Source organism: Piliocolobus tephrosceles, chromosome 13 (genome assembly GCF_002776525.5).
Source record: "Piliocolobus tephrosceles isolate RC106 chromosome 13, ASM277652v3, whole genome shotgun sequence".
In the NCBI taxonomy this organism is placed as follows: Eukaryota; Metazoa; Chordata; class Mammalia; order Primates; family Cercopithecidae; genus Piliocolobus; species Piliocolobus tephrosceles.
Genome location: NC_045446.1, coordinates 60277530 through 60300178, shown reverse-complemented (window position 1 = coordinate 60300178; position 22649 = coordinate 60277530). Strand labels below are relative to the sequence as shown.

The following is a 22649-nucleotide window of genomic DNA, read 5'->3' as shown; positions in this document are numbered from 1 at the left end:
TTTTTTCTTTCTTTCTTCTTTTTCTTTCTTTCTTTTTTTTTCTGAAGGAGTCTCACTTTGTTGCCCAGGCTGGAGAGCAGTGGCCTGATCTCAGCTCACTGCAACCTCCACTTCCTGGGTTCAAGCCATTCTCCTGCCTGAGCCTCCCGAGTAGCTGTGATTACTGGCGCCCACCACAATGCCTGGCTATTTTTTGTGTTTTTAGTAGAAACGGGGTTTCACCATGTTGGTCAGGCTGGTCTTGAACTCCTGACCTCAAGTGATCCACCTGCCTCGGCCTCCCAAAGTGCTGAGATTATAGGCATGAGCCACGACACCCAGCCTACATACTTCTTAAGGTTGCTTTCTTCATTTTAGACATGAACTGTAACTGACTTCATTTACTTCCTTAAGTTTGACACACATATGTGCAATTGATTTCCCATTCTCTAATTTTACCCAGGTTTGTCACTTAAATGCAGTTTAATGCATTCAGTAGTGAAGGAGCAACAAGGATCAACAATTAAGAATTTTTATTATATAACCCCAACCATACTGTCTTCTCTCTTATACCACATTGTCCATAATATTACTAATATCTACTCAGTCATTGTCTTAAAAACTACATTTACTCTGAACTCTAGTCTCTACCAGGTCAGTTTGGACTACATTCTATTTTTTCTTTTCTTTTTTTTGAGACAGGGTTTCACTCTTGTTTCCCAAGCTGAAGTGCAATGGTGCAATCTCGGCTCACCGCAACCTCTACCCTCTGGGTTCAAGCGATTCTCCTGCTTCAGCCTCCTGAGTAGCTGGGATTACAGGTGTGTGCCACCACGCCCAGCCAATTTTTTTGTATTTTTAGTAGAGATGGGTTTCTCCATGTTGGTTGGGCTGGTGACGAACTCCCAACCTCAGACAATCCGCCTGCCTCAGCCTCCCAAAGTGCTGGGATTACAGGCGTGAGCCACTGCACCCAGCTAGGCTACATTCTTAATGGTTTTAGGTCATCTACTCCTCTTTATCACAAATATTGTTTTGTTTTAGCAGATATGTACCAATGAAATGTCTTTGGTCTCCTTTATGCCTGACAAAACTTTTCCACATAGATTTTTTTTCAAGAACAAAGCCAATAGCTGGATCTACACATACAATCAGATAGTTTTGCTTTTTTGTATTAGTACTTTTATGTTATATGTAACATAAACCAAATAAAACTGGATTAAATGGTGAAGAGGATTTTGGAAAGGGCAATTACAACTTCAGTCATAGCCGAATTTTGAAACTCAAACCTTGTCATCAAGATCCGGTCTATGGGCCAGGCACAGTGACTCCCGCCTGTGATCCCAGAACTTTGGGAGGCTAAGGCGAGCAGATCACTTGAGGTCAGGAGATCGAGACCAGCCTGGCCAATCCAGTGAAATCCTGTCTCTTCAAAAAATACGCATGCCTATATAATCCCAGCTACTTGGGAGGCTGCAGCACAAGAATTGTTTGAACCCAGGAGGCGGAGGTTGCAGTTATCCAAGATCATGCCACTGCACTCCAGCCTGGGCGACAGAGTGAGACTCCATCTGAAAACAAAAAACAAAAATGTGATCAATGTCCTTCTCCAAATTCTACTTATTCCTCTACATTGAGTTTATTCTCTGTACATGAAGGAAATGTAACTCTCTTGATACAAACCCCAGGAGAAAGGAGAACTTCTAAGTTTTAACATAAAAAACTTTTAAGCTTGTGTGGCATTTGTCTGCGTTGGATTAGGTGCCCATCTTTTTTTTTTTTTTGAGATGGAGTCTTACTCTGTCGCCCAGGCTGGAGTGCAGTGGCGCAATCTCGGCTCACTGCAAACTCTGCCTCCTAGGTTCACGCCATTCTCCTGTCTCAGCCTCCCGAGTAGCTGGGACTACAGGCTCCCGCCACCACACCCAGCTAATTTTTTATTTTTATTTTTTTAGTAGAGACAAAGTTTCACCGTGTTAGCCAGGATGATCTCGATCTCCTGACCTGGTGATCCGCCCGACTCTGCCTCCCAAAGTGCTTGGATAACAGGCACGAGCCACCGTGCCAGCCCAGATGCCCATCTTAAAAGCACTAATGCACTGTGGCTGGAAACAACAGGAATTACATATATTAACTTAACTAGAAGTAAGTTATATGCAACCCTGGCCATGCTAAAGACACACACATATGGAAAGGATAAGTGAAACAACATATCAGTGAGTAAATTGTAGCAGATTTTAAAACAGCCTTAACTTTGAATTAATTTGGGCAATCTCACTAACCCAAGCACAGATTCATCAGGAGAGGACAGAAGCCTTACTGCCTTGAGGGGATTGAATATAACTTCTATTCGAGATTAGAGGCAAATCAAAGATACATGGACACACAGGGCAAAGCTAGGATGCCAAACTTAAAATTTATATTTGAGTTTTCTTTAAACACAGCAGAGACAGTAGCAACCATATGGAAGTAACTAAATGGAGATACAGGAACACTTCTTGCTGGGTAGAGACTAGAGGATGGGAAGTCTCAGAAACTACAAAGTAACAAAACTGTACATTTTGACCAGCTGCAGTGGATCATTCCTGTAATCCCAGGACTTTGGTAGGCTGAGGCAAGTGGATTGAAACCATCCTGGGCAACATGGTGAAATCCCATCTCTACAAAAAATACAAAAATTAGGTGAGCATGGTAGTGTGGAGCTGTGGTCGCAGCTACTCTGGGGACTGAGGTGAGGGGATTGCTTGAGTTCAGGAGGTCAATGCTATAGTGAGTCAAGATCACACTACTACATACAGCATGGGCGACAGAGTGAGACTCTGTCTAAAAAATATATATATATATATAAAATCTCTCTGAAAGTGTACACTATAAATTGACAGTATTGGTTGTCTTTGGGGGGCAGAGCTCAGTTAACTACGGGGTAAGGAGGAGATTTTGAACATTGTGAATATTAAATCATGGGGATGTACTATCTGTTTAAGAAATAAATAACTAAATTTACAAATATATATATATATATATTTCATTTACAAAAGAAATGTATACACATACAAAGAAACAAGATAGAACAAGATAGAACACCACAGCTCAGGGGGATTTAAAACACACACACACACACACACACACACAAAACCCCCAAAACAATAAATTGAAAATATCCTCAAGTGGCCCCAGATGTTGGAACTAGAAGATAAAGACTTCAAAGCAACTATTGCAAATAGGTTAAAAAACTAAGGAGAACTATGCTTAAATGATTGACATATAAAAACAATGATTCAAAAAAATAGATACGCTCAAGAAAGAGAAATGATAAGGCAATAAAAATTCTGAAAATTTTAAGTAAAATAACAATAATGAAATATTTGCTAAAAGTGCTCCACAGCACACAAAAAGGTCGTTGAACCTGAAAAGCTGCATCAATAAAAATTTTCTCATTTAAAGAACAGAGAGAAAAAAGACTTAAACAATAAAAGTAGCCTCAAAGACATGTCAGATGTCACAATGTAGCAATGTAGCAATGTACATGTAATAGGTCTTCCAGAAGGAAAGAAGAGAGGAAAAGATTTCTAAAACCTGTTTTAAGACCTATTACATGTATGTTGCTACATTTTCAAGTAGAAAAGAATAATTGGGGAAAAATAGTTTAAATTCTATAAAAATTAATATTTCATCTATATCAATATATTCATCTGTGTTCAATGAATCCCAAGTTAAATAACTAATGAGATCCATATATCATAGAAAAAATTCCAAAGGCTACAATCAAAGCAAAGAAAAAAATTAAAGCAGCAAGAGAAAAATTAATCATTATATAAAGAATGCTTTCAATATAGTTAATAGCTGACTTCTCATCTAAATAATAATAGATGACAGAAAAGACTAGATTGACTTATTGAAAGCACTAAAAGAAACTGTCAACTCCAAACTCCATATAAAGCAAAAATTTTCTTCAAATATGAAGAAAAAATCTTCTCAGATGAAGACTGAGAGAATTTGTTGCTGGAAGATGGAAGAAAAAATGTTTTTTCCTTTTTTTTCTTTTTTCTTTTTGAGACGGAGTCTGGCTCTGTTGTCCAGGCTGGAGTGCAGTGGCACCATCTCAACTCAATGTAACCTCTGCCTCCGAGGTTCAAGTGATTCTCCTGCCTCAGTTTCTCAAGTAGGTGGGATTACAGGCGTGTGCCACTATGCCCAGCTAATTTTTGCATTTTTAGTAGAGATGGGATTTCTGCATGTTGGCCAGCTGATCTTGAACTCCTGACCTCAGGTGATCCACCTGCCCCAGCCTCCCAAATTTCTGGGATTACAGGTGTGAGCCCTTGCAAAATATTTCTTCCCATAAATATTTCTTCCCAAAAATATTTTTTAAATTTTCTTCAGTTGAAATTAATTTCCTCCAAAGATTTACTCAAAACCTAAACAAAATGGTAATACTATAAAATGTGAGTTAAGATAAAAGAAGCTATAGTTTATTTCCCAAAGTATTTTCTTAATAACTTCAAAAGACATTAAGTTTATTACAAAGTAACTCAATACTATATTAGTAGGTTATAACATATGTGCATGTGAGATATATGACAAAATGATAACCAAAGATGAAGAAAATGAAGCAATATTGAAGGAAAGTTTCTGTATTTTACTGGAATTAAGTTACCATTAATCAGAAGCTGGCTGTGATAGGACAAGATGCATATTGTAATCATTAAAGCAACCACTAGGAAGAACACTAGTGTCATACAGCTGAAAAAGAGAAAAATCTAAAAATATACATTGGAGAATATTTATTTAACACAAACGAAGCCAGTTAAGGATATAGAAAATAACAACATCAAAAAAGACAGCAGAAATATAGAAAACAAATAGCAAAATGGTAAATTTAAGTAAAGCTGTATCAATAATTGCATTAAATGTGATAATGAAAACCCAAATGGAAAGTCAGAGACCATCAGACAGACTGGGCAAAGAAGAAGATTCAGTTATCACTAACTACAGAAGAGCATATATTAGATTCAAAGGCATAAATAAACCCAAAGTAGAAATAAAATATATATACTATGAAAGCTTTAACCATAAGACAACTCAAGTAGATATATTAATATTAGACCAAAGGTACTGTAAGGAAAGAACTGCTAAGTGAGAATAACAGGAATATTTCATAATGAAAGAAAGGTTCAATATGTCAAGAGGAAATAACAATATTAGTGTATCTTCACTTAACAACAGAGCTTCAAAATACTGAAAACAATATATAAAGAATTAAAAAATGGAAAACAGACAACTCAGTAACAACTGGTGAAGATTTCAATAATTTACTCTCAGTAATTAATTGAAAGGCTGGTATAAAAACCATAAAGGATATAGAAGAAAACACTATCAGTTAGCTTGACCTAACGGACATCTTTAGATTATTTCACCAAATGAGTGCAAAATACATATTCTTTTCAAATGCATATAAAACATTTTTCTGCTCATGTTATGTTCCATACCGTAAGTTTTAATGCATTAACAAATGATACAACAAGTTATCTGATTACCAAGGAATGGGATTTGAAATCCACAGCAGAAGAAACATTTTAAAAATTCTTAAATGCTTTAAAATTAAACACTACTTTTCTGAAAAACCCAAGAGAAAACCAAAAAATCACAAAGAAAATTAGAAAATACACTGAGCTGAATGAAAACTCAAAAATTAAAATGTATGAGATACAGTTAAAACAATTCAGTTAATAAACACTATATCAGAAAAAAAAGATTTCACAGTATCTAAGATTTCACCTTAGGACATTAGGAAAGGAACAACAACAAAAAACTCAATGAAAAAGATGAAATAATAAAGATCAGAGCAGAAACGATATAGAAAGGTTAAAAAAAGATAAAAATCAATGTAGCAAAAAGCCTTTTTAACCTCGTAAAAGTTAATAAAATTGACCAAATATAACTGAAAGGACAAAAAAAGGGAGAGAAGACAAAATCACCAAAATCAGGAATAAAAGAGGAGACATAAGTGTGTGTGCTGTAGATGGAAAGGAAAGGAATTGCAGATGGGTGTCAGCAAAATAGTATCATAGGAGTCTCTAGCAGTTGTCTCCCCGCAAAAACAATTTAAACCACCATCCAAGAACTAAAACACCTCACCAGAACTAAGAAATAGGGTGGGAGCTTACAGCATCTGGGTATAGCACAGAAATAAGAAAAACACTCATGGAAGAATGTAGGAAGGACAGTTTTACATTTTCCATTTCACCCCTCTTACAACTCTAGGCAGCATAACATGTGAGAGGAAACCCCCACAAGGAGAAAGAGGGGAAAATCAGCACCAAAAGTTACCTCAGGCCGTAACACTGGGCTCAATCTAGTAAAACCCCATCTGGCAGGTCTGAAGGCACCAGACTCCAGACTGGTATCTACGGATAAGCCTCCAGGCTGTATCTCACAGCCCTAGGCTCCAGATCTGTGCAGTGGACTCAGTCTACGGGCCATCTAAATGGCAGGTTGCCCTCAGTGGTAGGACCATTCTCAGTTTCAGGACAGTCCGATAGCTTCAGGCTCCAGATTGGCTCCACAGCCACGCTGACCTCAGGCCCTGATGGCCACAGGCTTCTGGCCCATACCAGCACCAGATCTAGCCCTGTATCCCTAGTTATCAGGCTGACAATTCTGAACCTAGCCTTCAGTTCAGTCCCTGCATATACAGGCCAGTACCCACGGACCGAATCTCCAAGCCCAGCCCTATGCCACACAGTATCCCTCAGCCTCAGGCTCAAGTCCTGCACAATGGACTCAGTCTATAATCCTGCCCCAGAGCCAGGTTTACCCCAGGGTGCATACTGGCCCTGGTGCCAGGTCAGCCCCCACAGAATCAGCCTTCTAGCGTGGCCTAGGTTCAGGCTTTCCCCAGTGGCCCCAGGCTTTAAGTATGCCACAGCATCACACCAACTTCCACAGTATTAGTCATCATGGGTACCTGCAGACACATCCTTCAGCCTAGCTCCTGCAGACACATGACACAGGCCCACCCAACACCACAGCATCCCCTATGGCTCCAGGCTTCAGTCCCACTACAGTGCCAGCTCAGCACCCTTGGCCGCAAACACCAGGTAGGTATTTGAGAACACAGGCTCCAGGCCTGTTCAGTGCCAGGCCAGTCCCCCATGGCCTTACCCTCCAGGTTTGATTCTGTGAGTCCACAAGCCAGCAGACTCAGAATCCAGGCCTGCTCCAGCACACTGAATGCAAAGCCTGTCCAAATAGAACACATTGCTGGATTGCATCCAGCTCCAGCTCTGCCACTGTGTATCCTTGTTCCAGGCCAGCCCCCGAGGCCTCAGGACCCAGGTCTGTACTTGTGGACCTACGCTCTAGGATAGCACCTGCACAATCAGCTTCTCTATTCTAGCACCAAGGTCAGTGCCTGTGATCTTGGGCTCCAGACTCGCCTTAGCAAACCCAGACTAAACACTGGCTCCAGCACCAGGAGGGTCACTGTTGACCCAGGCTCCAGAGGACCTAGAGAGTCTAGACTGGGCTCCAGTATACTTAGGATCCAGGTCCACTCCCAGTGGACCCTAGTGCCAGATCAGAGCCCATGAACTGGCCAGATTCTGCTAACTTTAGCTCAAGGCCCGCTGCAGTATCAGATCAAGACCTGTGAATTGAGGATTCAGGATAGCCCCAGAGATACAGGCTCTAGGCTCACTGTCATGGACCCAGGCTATAGGTCCAACCCCGTAGAGTCAGCTGCCAGGCCTGGTCACCTCCTGACTCTGGGCCACCCTGCCTGAATGCTGAAGCAGCAAGCTTGCCCTTGAACCATAGCAGACAGTATGCCTAGAATCTTGGAAAACAAAGCCAGTGCACAGAAACTAAATTATGTCCTTCTGCAAACGTACAGACATAAACATAGGAAACAACAAATTTGAAAACCCAGTTTTGTTTATTCTTTTGAAGAACCAACTGTTAGCTTCAGTAATCTTTTGCATGGGTTTTTGTGCCTCAATTTTATTCAGTTCTTCTCCAGTTTTACTTATTTATTTTCTTCCGCTACCTTCGAGGAATGGTTCATTCTTTTCTTTCTCATTCTTCTAGATGGAAAGTTAGATTGTTAATTTGAAATCTTTCTAACTCTTTAATGAAGGTGCTTTGTGCTATGAAGTTTCCTCTTAATTGTTTTAGCTGCATGTCAGAGATTTTTGTAAGTTTTGTTCTTATTTTTATAGTTTTCAAATAATTTTTTGATTCCTGCCTTAATGTCAGTATTCACTCAGGAGTTATTAAGGAGCAAGTTGTTTAATTTGCATGTATTTGTGTAGTTTTGAGAGGTCTCCTTGATATTGATTTCTATTTTTATTGCACTGCAGTTCATAAGTGTGCTTGGTATGATTTCAGCTTTTTTTGTTTTGTTTTGTTTTGTTTTGCTTTTGAGATGGAGTCTGGCTCTGTCGCCCAGGCTGGAGTGCAGTGGTGAGATCTTGGCTCACTGCAACCTCCGCCTCCCGGGTTCACACCATTCTCCTGCCTCAGCCTCCTGAGTAGCTGGGACTACAGGTGCCCGCTACCATACCTGGCTAATTTTTGTATTTTTAGTAGAGACGGGGTTTCACCATGTTGGCCAGAATGGTCTCGATCTCTTGACCTTGTGATCCACCCGCCTCGGCCTCCCAAAGTGCTGGGATTACAGGCGTGAGTCACCGCGCCTGGCCAGTTTTGTTTCTTTTTTTTATAAATATTGAGACTTGCTTTATGACTCAACATGTGACTGATGATAGAATATGTTCTGGTCCAGATGAAAAAAATGTATTTTCTGTGGTTGTTTCATGAAGTATTTTGTAGATGTGTATTAGATCCAGTTGGTCAAGGGTCATGTTTAAGTCCAGAGTTTGTTAGTTTTCTGCCTTGATGATCTGTCTAATGCTTTCAGTGAAATGTTGATGTCTCCCAGTATTATTGTGAGGTCATCTAAGTCTTTTCTCAGGTGAAGAAAAGTTTGTTTTGTGAATCTGAGTGTTCCCACCTATGGTGCATATATATTTAAGATGGTTAAGTCTTCCTGTTGAATGATACCCTTTAATCATGTTTGCTCTTTTTTGTCCTTAGTTGTCATTGTTTAAAAAGTATGTTTTATCTGATATAAGAATAGCTACTCCTGCTCCTTTTTGTTTTCCATTTCCATTAGGTCTTTCTCCACTCCCTTGCTTTGAGCCTGTGGGTGTCATTACATGTCATTACATGATGGGTCTTTTGAAGACAGCAGACAGGGTTGAGTCTTATCTTTTTATTCCTTTTACCACTTTATGTCTTTTAAGTAGGGGATTGAGCTCATTTACATTCTGGGTTAGTATTGATATGTGACATTATACTGTTCGTTGGCTGTTAGGTAGACTTGATTGTGTACTTGTTTTATATTGTCTGTAGGGTATGTGCATTAGTGTGTTTTTTTTGGTATCAGCTGTTCTTTCTATTTCATGTTTAGCACTCCCTTTAGGACCTCTTATAAGCCTGCTCTAAGGCTGCTGTAATGATGAGTTGTAATATGGTGCTAGTCTAGTTGTAATATCCTTAAATGTACATGTTACCCAAAGTAATCTACAGATTCCATGCAATCCTTACTGAAATTCTGACATTCCTTACAAAAATAGATTAAAAAAAAAAAAAACCCTCAAGTTTGTATGGGACCAGAAAAGACCCTAAATCACCAAAGAAACCCTGAACAAAAAGAATAATGCTAGAAGCATCATACCTGACTTCAAAATATATTATGAAGCTATAGTAATCCAAACAGTACAGTGCTAACATTAGAAACAGACACATAGACCAATGGAACAGTATAGTAACCCAGAAAAAAATTCATACCTTTATAATCAGTTAGTTTTTGACAGTGGTAACAGCATTCATTGAGGGAAGGACAGTCTCATCGATACACTGTGTTGGAACAACTGGATAGCCATATGCAGAAGACTATCTCACACCATGGAGAACTTTAAGTAAAGCAAGTCAGGAATAGAAAGACAAATACTGTATAATATCACTTAGTATGTAGATGTAAAAAATAGTTGAGCTCATAAAAGTAGAGAGTGGAAGACGGGTTTCCAAGAGCTGGGGTGTAGGGAGAGTTCAGGCCAATGTTGGTAAAAGGATACCAACTTCAGAATGAAAAGAAGACTATCTTTAAAAACTCTATTGCACAATGTGGCAATTATAGTTAACAATTATAGTTAACATCATGAAAATTGGGATGAGAGCAGTTTTCGTTTTTTTTTTTTTTCCTGAGATGGAGTCTTGCACTGTCACCCAGGCTGGAGTGGAGTGGCACCATCTTGGCTCACTGCAAACTCCGCCTCCTGGGTTCACGCCATTCTCCTGCCTCAGCCTCCCGAGTAGCTGGGATTACAGGCACTTGCCTCCACACCCGGCTAATTTTTTGTATTTTTAGTAGAGACGGGGTTTCACCGTGTTAGCCAGGATGGTCTCAATCTCCCGACGTCGTGATCCACCGTGCCCGACCTTTACTAGTGAATTCTATTCAGCATATAAAGAAGAAGTGATAGCAGTTACTTATTTTTTTTCAGAAAATAAAGAGGAAAAGTCTCAATTAATTTCATGAAGGGAAACAATAAAAAGCATCTTGTATTTTGACATGTATTTGTTTGCCAGTGGCTAAGCTAAGCAATGAAAACTGCACTGATAAGGGCTCAACACTGGATTACAGAGAACAGGAACCCATCAAACATAACTAGAGCTAATTGATCATCTCTACTATGTCAAATTTGTGTACTGCTCTGGATAAATTAATAAAAATGCGATTATCTCTTGCTACTTCTACATTCAATTATTCCTATAACGTCAGCAACTGATTCAGAAAAGCGGTCCTGCAGGGAACATTGTTAATATTAGAAAGAGCACAGCAACACAGAAAAGGAAATAGCCTTCACTTTTCTTTAATCTTAATGCTCAGGCTTCTTTCCACTTTTTACCTGCAGCAGCTCCATCATTGACCCCTGCAACCGATGCTCCAGATCTGAGATGAGCTCTCTCATGTACTGGGTCTGCTGCACCATCTCAGTTTCAGACTTCGTAAGGCTTTTCAGAATGTCTTCCTCCTCCTTCTCCAGGTTCTGCAGCTCGTTGCTCTCCTCGCAGTCCAGGATCTCTCTCAGTTGCTCAAAATCTGCCAAGACGTTGGTTTTGTCGTAGTCTATTTGAATCTTCAGAGATGAGAAAAGAGAAAGGGGCACTCAGTCTACCAGGCAGAGGCGTTAGTCAGAAAAAGAACTGTTTCTTTTGGGGAGTTCTCACAAGGTGGGACACAGTAGCAGGAGAGTAGGTCTTAGGAAAGCTGATTTTCCTATTTCTTTTCCTTCATGATATTTTAAAACAATGACCTTGAATGGATATGTTGAGGTTCATTCTGAGTCAAAATGGGTTACCTGGATGTAGCTTGCCTTTCACACAGTTGTCCGGGACACTCATGCCTGCCTGTATTACTTATATCAGCCCAAGCTCAAACTCCCTGACAAAAGTTGAACATTGAGGAAAGAATCATGAGCCACCGCCAAATGTCTTCCTAAAGTAGAGTCATGGACTCAGAAAGTAGCACAAAAATAGAATGCAGGATTCACTAGCCATCCTCACCAGAGAGATCCTTCATGTAAACAGCTCCCTACAGATGTCTGTGTTCATTGTGGCATATTTACTCCCCAGCCACCACACCCTATCAGGGAAAGAATGAAGAGGACTAATCAAATGACATCTGGACTTATCAAGTGTCAGGGAATAAACAGGAAAAAAGCTCCTTCCCATGGTCCTGCCCAGATTTCTAGCTAACTCCTTCGGGAACCACATCCTCTTGCCTTCCAGGAAGCTTTCTCTTCTCTGATGTCAGCTTCCAACTTTTCAGCTTCCTGCTGCTTCTGCCTCAGCATCTCCAGAGCTGTCTGGAGCTTCACCTGTGGGAAAGGAATCACACCATAGTCAAGCTATGAGCTTTCCCAGCACCTAGATAGAGTATAAACGTGAAATCAGGTTGATCTCAGAAGAAACAAATTTGCAGAAACTGTGAGAATGGCAATGAGAATCCATGACTTGGGAGAAAACTTACATTGGCGAATGTGCTCCCTACATCTCACGTAATAGACCTCCCCATCTCCTCACCACGAGTAGACTGATTCTTTTTGTCCTAGAAGAAAAATCTGATCCTGCAGCAAGGAAAGAACTTGTATCTCAACCCACTCCAGTTACTCTCCTGCTGAAAGGGGTAATCAGAGCTTTTCTTGGACACCAAATCTCTACCCATCTAACCCAAGGTACAAAATATTTACTCCTGGCCAGGAATATATACTCTAGGATTATTCTCCAGTAATTGGATGAAATGCAAAAAACCGTCCTTCAAGCCTCAGAAGTTAAGCGTAGCACGAAAAAAATAATCCCAGGCCTCAGGTCTATGATGACAAGACAATTAATGTCAAAGGCAAAGTGAAAATTTTCCATCAGGTCCCATTTTCTGCCCTCTCTTCCTTCCATCCCAGTCTCTTACGTGGTACTCCTGGGCAACCTCCTCCATGAGGAACGTGTGGTGACCACGGTGCTCCTGAGACCGCTCACAAAGCCAGCAAATGACCTTCCTGTCCTCCTGACAGAAGAGTAGGAGTTTCTCTCCATGGCGTGCACAGTGATCAACCTTCTGCCCCTCTTCTGGGCTCAACTTGACCTCCCTGAGCTTCTCCACTATGTTGGCCACATGCCGATTAGGCCGTATGTTCTCAGGCTGGTAACTGATCCGGCACACAGGGCAGCTTCTCTCTCCTTCTTTGTATAGCATGGACTTCTTGTGGTTTGCAGTGATGCACGCTTGGCAGAAGCTGTGGCCGCAGTGCAGACTCAGGGGTTCTGTCAGGAGTTCCAGGCAGATGGGGCAGGTCACCTCCTCCTTTATATTAACCAGGATTCCAGAAGCCATAGCAGCTGCTCCACTGCTCCTGCCTGTCCTGGCTGCTGAGGTTCGTCTTGTTCACAGATCCCTGCATGATTGGGAAGGTTAAAATGGGACTAAGTAAGAAAGGTAGAAATAGAAAGGATATTGATTGTGCACAATTAGAAAATGGGCAAGATGAAAATAGTTAAGGACAAAAAAAGGGGAGAAATAAGAAAACATGTTTGGTTAACTGGTAATAAGGGCTTTTCATAATCACCTTAAATACTTTACTCCCAGTTCGTGTCATATGACAAATTCTGTTCTTATCTGTGCATTGGTTATCATTTTTCTTTACTTTCAATGAATAGAAAACAGACTGAGGTCTTTTCTACCAAGATCTTTGTGTGACCCATCATCTCTCAGGGCTTTTCTTTCCCAAGACAAAACACATCCTCAATATTACAATCACCAAATCATTTATGCCTCAGGCCTTTCACATTTGCTCTTCTCTCAGCATGAAATGTTTCTCTGATTTAGTATGATTTTATTAAATTCTCTCCTTACATGTTGTATTATCAAAAACACCTGCTCTGACTACCTTATATGCAGTGTAACAGATCTCATCACTTACTGTACATTTGCAATGATTGCTCTTATTATCAGCAGAGTGAATGACTGTTTCATCCAATTTATAAATAGACATAATAAGTGATTTACAAAAATTATTTATCTTCAATATGGTGACCTGAGATGACCCCGTATTCAGGGTCCTCTTTCAGTGGCCTCTTTGCTACTCTTTTGGTTAATTGATGACAAATGGAGATAATGGCATATATTCAGTTAATACTCAGAGTAATTGGGGTTGGAAGTAGAGGAATCCACAACAGCTGGAAGGTTCTGGGGAGTCTCGTCCTGAAAGTTTGCCAAGGACATTTATGGGAGCCTAAGGGTATGGACATAGTGTAGAAAGTAATGATAGAGAAATACTCAGTGGATCACACATGTCAGAGACTTGAAAACTAGAAACACAGAGGAAATGGATATCAGTCTTGAGAGAGAAGTCTTAAAATATTAGATGAGATGATTTTGTTCCTGGACCAAACGAAGGGTCGGCTGCTTATTCTCGCGGCCCAATAACAAGATGCAGATTTACTGGGAAAGAAGGGAGTTTTTATTTCTGTAACTGCATACACAGAGAAGGCCTAGAAAATATTGCCAGACCGACTAAAATTACAAAGTTTTCCAGAGCTTATATACCTTCTAAGCTATATGTCTAGGTATAGTTGTGCATTCATCTAAAAACATAAGTGATTAACTTCTTCTTCTAATCTATAACTAAGGTCTGAGTTTTAAAGACCTTCCTCTGGAGCCTCAGTAAATTTACTTAATCTAGATGGGTCCAGGTGCTGGGGTGATTACCCTTATCTTGTCTCTCCTGCTAAATCATTAAGGTTTGGAGAGTTCCTTCAGACCCCCCTACAACTTTTTTAATCCTAAACAGGTCCTAATCGATTCCTTCGTTACCTTGTCATGCTTCAAGGCCCAGGAAAGGTCTGGGCAAAACTCTCGGTGGGCTTCTATTACATTCCAGCCTTTGTATAAGGGCACTGGCTCTATCAGCTTTTATTTATTTATTTTTTTTTTGAGACAGAGTCTTGCTCTTTTGCCCAGGCTGGAATGCAATGGCTCAATCTCGGCTCACCGCAACATCCACCTCCCAGGTTCAAGTGACTCCTCTGCCTCAGCCTCCCGAGCAGCTGGGACCACAGGCACGCACCACCACACCCGGCTAATTTTTGTATTTTTGGTAGAAACGGGGTTTCACCATATTGGCCAGGCTGGTCTCGAAATCCTGACCTTGTGATCCGCCTGCCTCGGCCACCCGAAGTGCTGGGATTACAGGCGTGAGACACCGCGCCTGGCCTCAGCTTTTAATATTTAACTTAACCAGCCAGGTGTGGTGGCTCACGCTTGTAATCCTAGCACTTTGAGAGACCGAGGCAGGCGGATCACCTGAGGCAGGGAGTTCAAGACCAGCTTGGCCAACATGGTGAAATTCTGTCTCTACTAAAAATACAAAAATTAGCTGGGCTTGGTGGTGGGTGCCTATAATCCCAGCTACTTGGGTGGCTGAGGCAGGAGAATTGCTTCAACCTTGAAGGTAGCGGTTGCAAAGAGCTGAGATCATACCACTACACTCCAGCCTAGGCAACAGAGCAAGGTTCTGTCTGAAAAAAAAAAAAAAAAAAAAAAAAAGTAACTTAACACTTAACACTCAGTTAGTGCTGAAATAGTTGTTATGGAGGCCTGCATTAGTGAAACTTGGCCTGCCACAATTTGACAAATTATTGTTGCAGATTGATTATATGCTAGCAACTGGACTACAATCAAGACAAACATTAATGTGGTGTTTAATCTACTGTAAACTTGGCATTCACCTAAAACATTATAGTAAACTAAATGATCAGCCACATATATACAAAATAGCAGATATGATGAATACTACTAGAGAGAGGTAAGTGCTCTTGAGAAGTCAAATAATGAAGCGAAGCAAGGGTTATCCAAGAATTACTAATTGAAAACATAAAGGTTTAACTGAAGCATGATATGAGAAAATGTAGGATGAGAACAGGGCAAATGTATTAGTAGAAGAAATTACATATATGAATAACTTGTTCATGGAAAATGCAACATCTAAGGGTTTTAAGTTGCCAGTTTCCTCTTGTGCACAGACCTATTATGGTGCATATTGTGCACAGACCTGTTAGACTTTTAGTATCACAGGGATCAGAAAATGTGACACATCCCAAATGACATAACATTTGGGAACTCTTTCTTAAGAGTGACGAAAAATTAGACTGGGCGCGGTGGCTCACGCCTGTAATCCCACCACTTTGGGAGGCCGAGGCGGGCAGATCACCTGAGGTCGGGAGTTCAAGACCAGTGACCAACACAGAGAAACCACGCCTCTACTAAAAACACAAAATTAGCCAGGTGTGGTGGCTTATGCCTATAATCCCAGCCACTCGGGAGGCTGAGGCAGGAGAATCACTTGAACCCTGGAGGTGGAGGTTGCAGTGAGCCAAGATCGCGCCATTGCACTCCGGCCTGGGCAACAAGAGCAAAACTCCGTCTCAAAAGAAAAAAAAAGAACGGGGAAAAATTATTAGTGTCAACTGTCCATTAAAGTTATCAGTCTCAATCAGCAGAAGTGGGGACATCATTAACTTTGAGCATGGGTTGCGAAAGGTTAGACAGATCTAGTGTGCAAGGGGGAAGATTAGTTAGGATATAGGAGAGAGCTGATGACAGCTTGCAGGACAAGGTGATGGAGGAAATGGAGAGCAAATGAGAGTGAGAGATAAATCGAGATAAAAGGAACAGTGTTGGGAACTAGACTACACATGTGGGAACAAAGGGTTAATATCAGGCTTGAGCTCTTTTCTCCTGTAAAGATGATACTAGCTTATCCTTCTGGTATTGTTTTCTTCTGGGAAATTTATTGGGTTACAATAGTGAAATGTCAGCTGTCTTGCTAGCCTACATGAGGCTGTTATTGACAGCAATATATTCTGTAATAGAAATATATAGTAATAGTATAGTACAATAATATATTGATAGTAAATATATTCTGATATATAAAGCAGATTTGGACTAGGAAGGCTGTATATAGATCTTAAATTCCAGTTGGTAGGAACAGACCTCATTTTCCACCACCAAACCAGGTATGTCCCTTTTTTAAGTCCCTGAGAACTGTTCTCATGAACTTTCACAAGATAATCAGTCCTTTGGGGTACTAAGCTTATCTAACCTACAGCAGTTTCACACACATCCAGCCAGTTTCATTTCTTAAAAAACTCACATGATAGAGATAATACCTCTTGTACTACCCTAGGAACTCTCACTGAGAACTCATCTGAGGAGGCTGTGCCACATGGTTCTTCTGTCCTGCATACCCTGGCTGAACTACATGAACCTGGCTAGTTTAGGGCTATTATCTCCCACAAGGGAAACTGCAAATCAGATTGGAAACTGCTGCTGGTGTTCAGTCAGGGAAATATCACAGAGTGGTGGCTCAGAGATGTTGACTGACAGACCTGGGTTCAGTAATGACCCTGTGGCCTCAATCTAGGATCAAGGGCTGTCAGGAGTTCCAGGTAAATGGAGCTGTAAAGCTAAAAACAAGGTAAGAGAAGACCTTAATGGATACTGATGTGTTGCTGGCTGTCAAGGGTTCATGGTAAAACAAAGATCTCCACTATGAGACAGTTGATGAGTCTTTCCCTTGCTCTGAAAAAGACAGAAATGTTATAAAGGCTATATGGAGATAAATTCAGACCTACAAAAACTGTGCACTCCTCCCATCATCTGTGAAGGCCATAAAGAACAAGGCTGAATGAAGGTGGGATGGAGGCACAATCCATCCAGTGGTATTAGATACTGAAAATGGGCCAACAGCATATACTGTTATGCTTCAGGGACATTGGCCTGTATCAGAAGATCAGAGGTTTAGATCATATGATAATGTCTAGCCTTGTTTATGACTCAAGTTGTGATCCAAACATGAGAGTGAGGACTCCATTTATCTTTTATTCCATAAAAAATTGCATCAGCACTGAGATGCATCAAGAGCCTACAGGAGAGAGGAACAGAGACTGCCTTCTGCCATGAGGCTGTGAAATTTATATTTAATGTGATATTACAAGGAGCCCATGTCAAAGTAACTGCTGCCATAACAGACATAGTAAGAGGAATATGCAGAGGAACCAGAATTTTCACACATGGGGCTAACCCCAACACTATCTAAGCAGTGACCCAAGGGCTGCACAGCAGTCAGGGAGGTTGAGATGGGAACACAATTATCTGCCTGGTATCTCTCAGGTCAGCAACCTGCCATGCATGTCAGGTTATTGCACCTTACACATGGACCTTCTGGCATCTGAGATCATGAAAATGTAAATCCAACATGTCCTAGAGGTGACAGCTAAACACAAGCAACAAAGACACTACAAGACAATAACAAGTTTTTGTAAAATCCAAGCAATATGCATATAGACAGAATTTTCTTCTCCTGTGACCAGGGTAAAACTGTTTCTCTAAGCATAATATAGCTGCAAATTACTGATGTTATATGGGAAGGCATCACCTTTCATACATAGGTGGGAAAAATGAAATTGTACTGAGATTCATTTGCTAAGCAATATCACCTAATACTGTTATAGGAGTTATTAAGAAATTATTTTAGGCAGATAGAGAGGAAAAGGGGTCCTTGGGAAGTTTTCGTTTGTTTTAAAGCAGCTCCAGAAACATTTGTCTAGCAGAAAAGCCCCGGCTCTCAGAGCTGGGCCAGCAAGTTGTAATATGCAAATGCTGGCCATTAGAAACTGGGTCCATCCAAACCTGGTGATTCCCACCATCTTCTTCCTTGCCCCAGCATGTGCCTGGCAATATAGCTGCCACCACATATCCCCACCATGTGTAAAACATTGTGGTGCCCTGCATTTGCGTATTGAAAGGCTAGGGTGAGAGGGCCAGTCACATGAATGACATGCCTGGTCAAACCAATCCCCTGAGTTCTATGCAATCAGACACCACCTCCTCCAGCCTCCTAGTAGAAGCAGCCACTAGTAGAAGCAGCCACTTTTCCACCACACAAGAGGTTTTTCTCTTTGCCAAATCCCCCCTTCCCCTGTCTCTGTTTGGGGGAGCTCTTTTCTTCTTCCTTCCTTCCTTCTTGCCTGTTAAACTTTTTGCTCCTTAAAATCACTCCACGTGTGTCCATGTCATTAATCCTATCAGCGCCAAGACCAAAAACCTGATGTTCCTCCAGTCAGAGCTGTATCCATAGTACTGTGTAGGAAACACAGAAACTCGGCATAGCTTATACTCTCAGTAAACAATCAACACAGAAGACTTCTGTGATCAAATTTGCGAGGGTTTTTCCCAAAACTAGAAGGAGACCTTCTTTCAGCAGCAAACTCCAATGCGGTGTCTTCTAATTCAATTCTGACACTATACCTGGAGATAGCATCAGATTCCACATGCTGAAGGCTTGGGCCCACAGACTGCCCCTCAACTTCTGATGCCAACTGCAAGACTCAGCTTGTTTTACCTGTGCTTCTGCCCGACTGGCTATAAGTCAGGGTTCTCCCCTTTATATGTACTGGTTTATTATGAAGGACATCACAAAGTATACAGATAGAGGCATAGACTGACACATGAGAGAAGGGGCATGGAGCTTCCCTGCCCTCAGCAGGCACACTACGCTCCAGAAACCTCCAAGTGTTCAGCTATTTGGAACCTCATTGAACCCTGTCCTTTTAGGTTTTCATGGAGGCATCATTACATTGGTATTATCGATTAAATCACTGGCTATCAGTACAATTTAACCTTTAGCCTCTCTCTTCTCCCCAGAGGTTGGTGGGTGGAGCTGAAAGTTCCAACCCTCATTTTCTGCCTTAGTCTTTCTGGCGAGGACCCCCACTCCTGAAGCTACCGAGGGGCTGCCAGCCATCAATTGATTAATTATCATACAAAAAGACACTTACCACTTTGCAGATTCAAGAATTGTAGGAGATGTATGCTAGGAAACAGTGACGAAGACCAAACATATTTCACAATATCACAACCATTTAAGGTATACTCCCCACCATACCAGCAAAATAAAAAAATAGAAGCCAAAGATTATTGAATCAATTCTAAAATCTTGAAATATATGGTGTGAAAGGAAAATAACAGTCTGGGGCCCCAAACTCACTATGTCAAAGGGAATGCTAAAGCTTGGGAATTGGGCCACGCAAAACCACCTTCTATAATATTTTGTTCCTAAACAGATAGCTGCAAAGATAGAGGGCTACATACCTCCCAGGTGGCTTCCCTCACAATCTGCTCACAAGGAAATTTCTTGTGGGACCCAAGGTCTTTACTCTGAAACGAACATCTGTTGAATTTCACCCTGACAATGTCAATTAGCAAGCTTATCTTCACTAGTATGGGACAAAGACAGAGGATAAATCATCCCTCAGCTCACCTGAGACAAATGCATGTTTGACTGTTTCTGCTACTCCCTGTTTATCTTTTGTAAAAACGCAGATTCACTGAGTGGGAGACAGTGCATAATTGATTACTCCTCCAAGCCCTCCTTTAACATGTAAATTATGGATTCAGCTAACGCTAGCTAAAGCCTCAAAAGAATGTAACCTTTTGCTTCTTTTATCGACTCTCCTCCATTTTTTTCTTTTCTCTTTCCCCTTTAAATACTGAAATCCTCAAACCCCCTTTGGAAAAAGCATGAATCACAGATGTTCCCGTGATTTTGTGTTCCTTTTTCCTAGGCATGTCCTCAACCCTGGCAAAATAAACATCCAAATTGATTGAGGCCCCCTTCCGTTCGTTTATTTGGTTTACAATGCCATGAGAAAGGTATTCTGTATGAGTTCAGAAGACGGGTGCCAAACACTGATTTATCACCAGAAGCAGGGAAAGGAAACATGAAGCAGAGGTGAACTCTCCAAAATCAACCTTAAGGCAGTAAGATTTGGTCAGATGAAGGGAAGTTGGGATGAGGAAACAGTTTTGCCTGCAGTCTTCCATATAAGCTTGAATTCGCTTAAGTGCAGCTATATCTTTCATGGGAAGGACATTTGGAATTAAATACAGAGGGTCCCCATGAGACAGACTCCCTCTCTCATGTGGCTCAGGATCCTGTTATCACACCATTTCTGACATCTGATATCATTAACATCAACCAAGTGTCGATGAAAAGGGTCAAACTGTAAAATATTTTGAAGAGATTTATTCTGTGCCAAATATGAGGGACGATGCCCCATGACACAGCCCTCAGGAGGTCCTAAGAACTTGTGTCCAAACTGGTTGGGGTGTAGCTTGGTTTCATATATTTTAAGGAGACAAGATACTTCAATCAAATACATTTAAGAAAGACTCTGGTTGACAATTGTCTTTATCTAAAGACCTGGGATCAATAGAAAGGAAGTGATTGGGTTCGGATAAGCAACTGTGGAGACCAAAGTTGTTACTGTGCAGATGCAGCCTTAGGGTATCAGGCTTCAGAGAGAATGGACTGAAATGTTTCTTACCAGACTTAGGGTCTATATTGAAGTTCGTGCTGGAGAGAAATAACGAGTCAGGTCCCACTCCCACTTCCTGTCATGGCCTTAATCAGTCTTTCAGGTTACATTTTAAGAGCAGCCTGGCTGAGAAAGTCCATTCAGGTGGCTAGGGGCGACAGAATTTTATTTTTGGTTTACACAAGTATTCATTTTGTTTATTAAAAGGTAGAAACGGTGCCATCTCTGGGTATTCTTTCACATGCTTCTGCTGCTCTTTGTATCTCACCTAAGCTCTGCTTTTGCAGGGCACATACGGCCCAAGGAGAGGGAGGAGCAAGGTTAATGATTTTTAAGGAAATCCAGTTGTTCCCTTGGTGCCCTAGTAAGGGTAAACAGATGCTGTCACCAGGGAAGCCCTGATGAAATAACTGGGAAAGTTATCTTTCTTAAAGTTTTTCTTTATTCCCTTTATTTATAGACAAAGCTGCTTAAAGAAGCCAGACTGCTCAGCATGGTCCAGATCTTCACCCCGACCAGATCCAAGGGGGAAATTAGACCCCCAAACCAGTATAAACTGGAACAGACAGTCCCTCATTACCTTGAGATCATTAACATATCACTAGAGTGTTACCCCACCCCGACAGCAAACAAGAAAATCTCCACCACTTTGTGGCACGGGTTGTATGAAGACGTGTTTATAAACAGAGGTGGCACAACTGGAGCTCCACCCTGCAGGCTAACACTCCTCTCTCTTCCCATGCAGAGTTCTTTTAAAGCCCATGCTTTCCACTGTTTCGGGGGAGGGGGCTTTAGAGAAGGAGTTCTCCTATTCTCCACTCCTAGCAAGAAATAAAAGCTGCTTGCCTTTTTTTTTGCCATTATCTTTGTAACCAATATGAACTAGGGAAATAACTCCATTTACCAGTGACAGTGACAAGGCTACAGAGCTGGACAGCTGTCACACCACCAAGGTGATGCCACAGAGACAGGCCCAGGTGATGAGAGCTGACCACTGATAGGCATTCAATCATTAGGGTTCCAAGGCCCCTGTCTTTGCCGTTGTTGGGAGAAGGCACTGAAAGAGAGAATTCTGGCTCTCTACAGCAAAGTTCAGTAAAAAATTACAGAATAAGGAGGGGATGGGGAGAGAGTCAGCGTGGAAAAATAACCAGCCTTCCAGGAAACAAAGCGCTTCACTTTAAAGCTCTCCCTTCTTTCAAATCTGCCTGCCCACCAGGCAGCTCTATTCCCCTCAGTCAGCTCTGGCAGCAGGACGTCTGTGAACTGTGTCTTTTCCCCATCCCGAATAGCTTTTCAGATAAGTTAAACTCACCAAGGTAAATTCAGTTTTGTCCCAAAGACTTCCTTCTTCTGCCCTCCACAAAGTCACTCAATATACCTTCAGACACCAGTGCAGAAGTGGTGAGTCTGGGGAGAAGAGTGAAGGCAGGCCAGGAAAGACATGGTTAGGATTCACTCACCAATCCGGGGCCTGATCTGCACAAAGGAATTTTCCTAGAGGAAGTGCAGGAAATTCTTGCTCACACCCGGGGCAGGAAAGTGAAAGATAAACTACAGGCCAATGGCATTTCTCCACGTAGGGCCTGGTTGAGTCCCGCCCTCGGAATGAGTCAGCCTGCTGTGTAGCTGTGCTGTTCACAGGAGGAGCCTGTGAAGGGAAATAGAAGAAC

The 22649-nt window shown here is 41.5% G+C and overlaps 1 protein-coding gene across 2 annotated transcripts in view; it reads right to left on the bottom strand.

Annotated features, from left to right (window-relative positions):
* Positions 1-22532, bottom strand: part of TRIM5 (tripartite motif containing 5) — a 27847-nt gene extending 5315 nt beyond the window's left edge. Inside the window, exons 1-4 of one of the 2 annotated variants that reach the window (XM_023209626.1) lie at positions 22440-22532; positions 12512-12995; positions 11829-11924; positions 10953-11183 (exon numbers count right to left, since the gene is read on the bottom strand). In XM_023209626.1, coding sequence (XP_023065394.1) covers positions 10953-11183; positions 11829-11924; positions 12512-12934 — 750 coding nt within the window. In that variant the 5' untranslated portion in view covers positions 12935-12995; positions 22440-22532. Of the gene's footprint in view, positions 1-10952; positions 11184-11828; positions 11925-12511; positions 12996-22291 lie in introns of both variants that reach the window. The other variant, XM_023209625.2, reaches the window with a different exon arrangement.
* Between the last annotated feature and the right edge of the window lie 117 nt (positions 22533-22649).